This window comes from Macrotis lagotis, chromosome X, assembly GCF_037893015.1.
Source record: "Macrotis lagotis isolate mMagLag1 chromosome X, bilby.v1.9.chrom.fasta, whole genome shotgun sequence".
NCBI classification, from domain to species: Eukaryota; Metazoa; Chordata; class Mammalia; order Peramelemorphia; family Peramelidae; genus Macrotis; species Macrotis lagotis.
The window spans coordinates 640,680,383-640,682,260 of NC_133666.1; the positions used below are offsets into that span (position 1 = coordinate 640,680,383).

The 1,878-nt window shown below is 40.0% G+C and overlaps 1 protein-coding gene across 1 annotated transcript; it reads left to right on the plus strand.

Annotated features, from left to right (window-relative positions):
* Positions 1-708: 708 nt before the first annotated feature.
* On the plus strand, positions 709-1,650 carry LOC141497467 (olfactory receptor 1F1-like). Its single transcript, XM_074200121.1, has one exon. It carries the CDS (start codon positions 709-711, stop codon positions 1,648-1,650), a length of 942 nt encoding a protein of 313 aa, XP_074056222.1.
* The last annotated feature ends 228 nt before the right edge of the window (positions 1,651-1,878 follow it).

A 1,878-nucleotide genomic window follows, 5' to 3' on the forward strand; every position in this document is an offset into this window, starting at 1 on the left:
AAAAAGTGGAGACTCATAATATTTTGTCCTAGAAAGAAGAAATAAAAGAAATCAGCAAACACTTCAAAGTAGAGGAGTCTTTTGGAGGGAATCTTGCTTCATTTCTCTGTCAGTGGGACTGAGTGTTTGTGGTAACCAAGGGAGGTAATAAAAGCTCCTGAGGTCATTTATTGGGCAACAGAAGAGATTGCAGAAGGCATTGTGTTTGACCTTTTTATTTTACAGATCAAGAAAATGAAGACCAGAAGGGATAAGTGACTTGACCAAGTTCACATGGGAATGTAAATTTGGAAACAGATACAAAACTAGGTCCTTTGTCTCCAAATCCAACACAATTCCTGTCAACGAATTCTTTCAGATCAACTGACAAAAATGCAGATTCAGTGCAAGGAACCAATCAATCCGATAAAAATCATTTATTAAACTGTTTTTTAATGTGCAGGCTGTGCTAGCCTATGAAGATAAAGGGATAAGAATTAAGCAGACCCTTTCCTTTAGTTTATACTTTACTTGAACAAAAGAGGTAAGGGTCAGTTCACCTCTTGTATATGCTAGATAGATTCAATGTATTAAAACCACAACATGTTACTTTGAGAAGTAGTACAAAACAAAGTAACAAAACTGATATAATGTACCTTAAGAACATTAATCTTTGAATCTTTAAATTCTGGTTTCATCTTCATTCCATGTGTATTTCCCAATAGAACCATGGAAGGAGGAAATCAGACTGAAGTCTCTGAATTCATCCTCCTGGGACTTTCAGACCAGCCTGAACAGCAGAGACTTCTGTTCTACTTGTTTTTTCTTATGTACCTGATCACAGGTCTAGGGAATCTGCTCATCATTTTGGTCATTAGGAGCAGCTCATGCCTCCAAACCCCCATGTACTTCTTTCTTAGCAATTTATCTCTGGGTGACATCTGCTTCACCTCCACTACAATCCCCAAGATGTTGGCAAATAATTTATCTGGAATAAAAACAACTTCTTATGCAGGGTGCCTGACACAAGTATTCTTCTTCCTTTTCTTTGGGGGGATAGACAGTATCCTTCTCACTGCTATGGCCTATGATCGCTATATAGCAATCTGCGCCCCACTGCATTATTCCATGATCATGACCCCAAAGATCTGTGCCCTTTGGATAGCAGTGTCTTGGATGTGGGCCTTTACTGATGCCCTGGTTCACACTGCCCTACTAACCAGTCTTTCATTCTGTGGCCACAATGAAATTCCTCATTTTTTCTGTGATCTCAGTCCCCTGCTAAAGTTGGCATGTTCGGACACCTTCATCAATGACCTGATGGTTAATACAGTAGGGGCATTGACAATTATCATTCCCTTCATTGCCATTCTTATCTCCTACACCCAAATTTTTGTGACTGTATTGATGATTCCATCTACTGCAGGAAAGTGGAAAGCTTTCTCCACCTGTGGTTCCCATCTCACTGTAGTCTCTCTATTCTATGGGACCATCATTGGAGTCTACTTCAGCCCCACATCTACCCACACACCTGAACAGGACATAACAGCCACTGTGATGTACACTGTGGTCACTCCTATGTTGAACCCTTTCATCTACAGCCTAAGGAACAAGGACATAAAAGGAGCTCTGAGGTTGCTCTTTTTCAGAAAACCAGGACTCTTATTGTGACTATGAGTCATCTTCATGATCTGGGGGACTGTGACTGAGAAAACTTCAATTCATTGACAGATTTTCAATCACGCTCTCTTCCAAACTTGCACCAATAGCAACATAGTTTGAGGAAAAGAACACAGGATTCAGAATCAGGAGGTTTCTGCTTCTACATTTCCTAGCTGAGCAAATTGTATATTTTTCCTCATCCAGGAAATGAAATGGTACTATATAGTGAAACTCAGG

Coding starts and splice junctions, on each gene's coding strand:
- LOC141497467 (XM_074200121.1), top strand. CDS start 709: ATGGAAGGAGGAAATCAGACTGAAGTCTCTGAATTCATCCTCCTGGGA.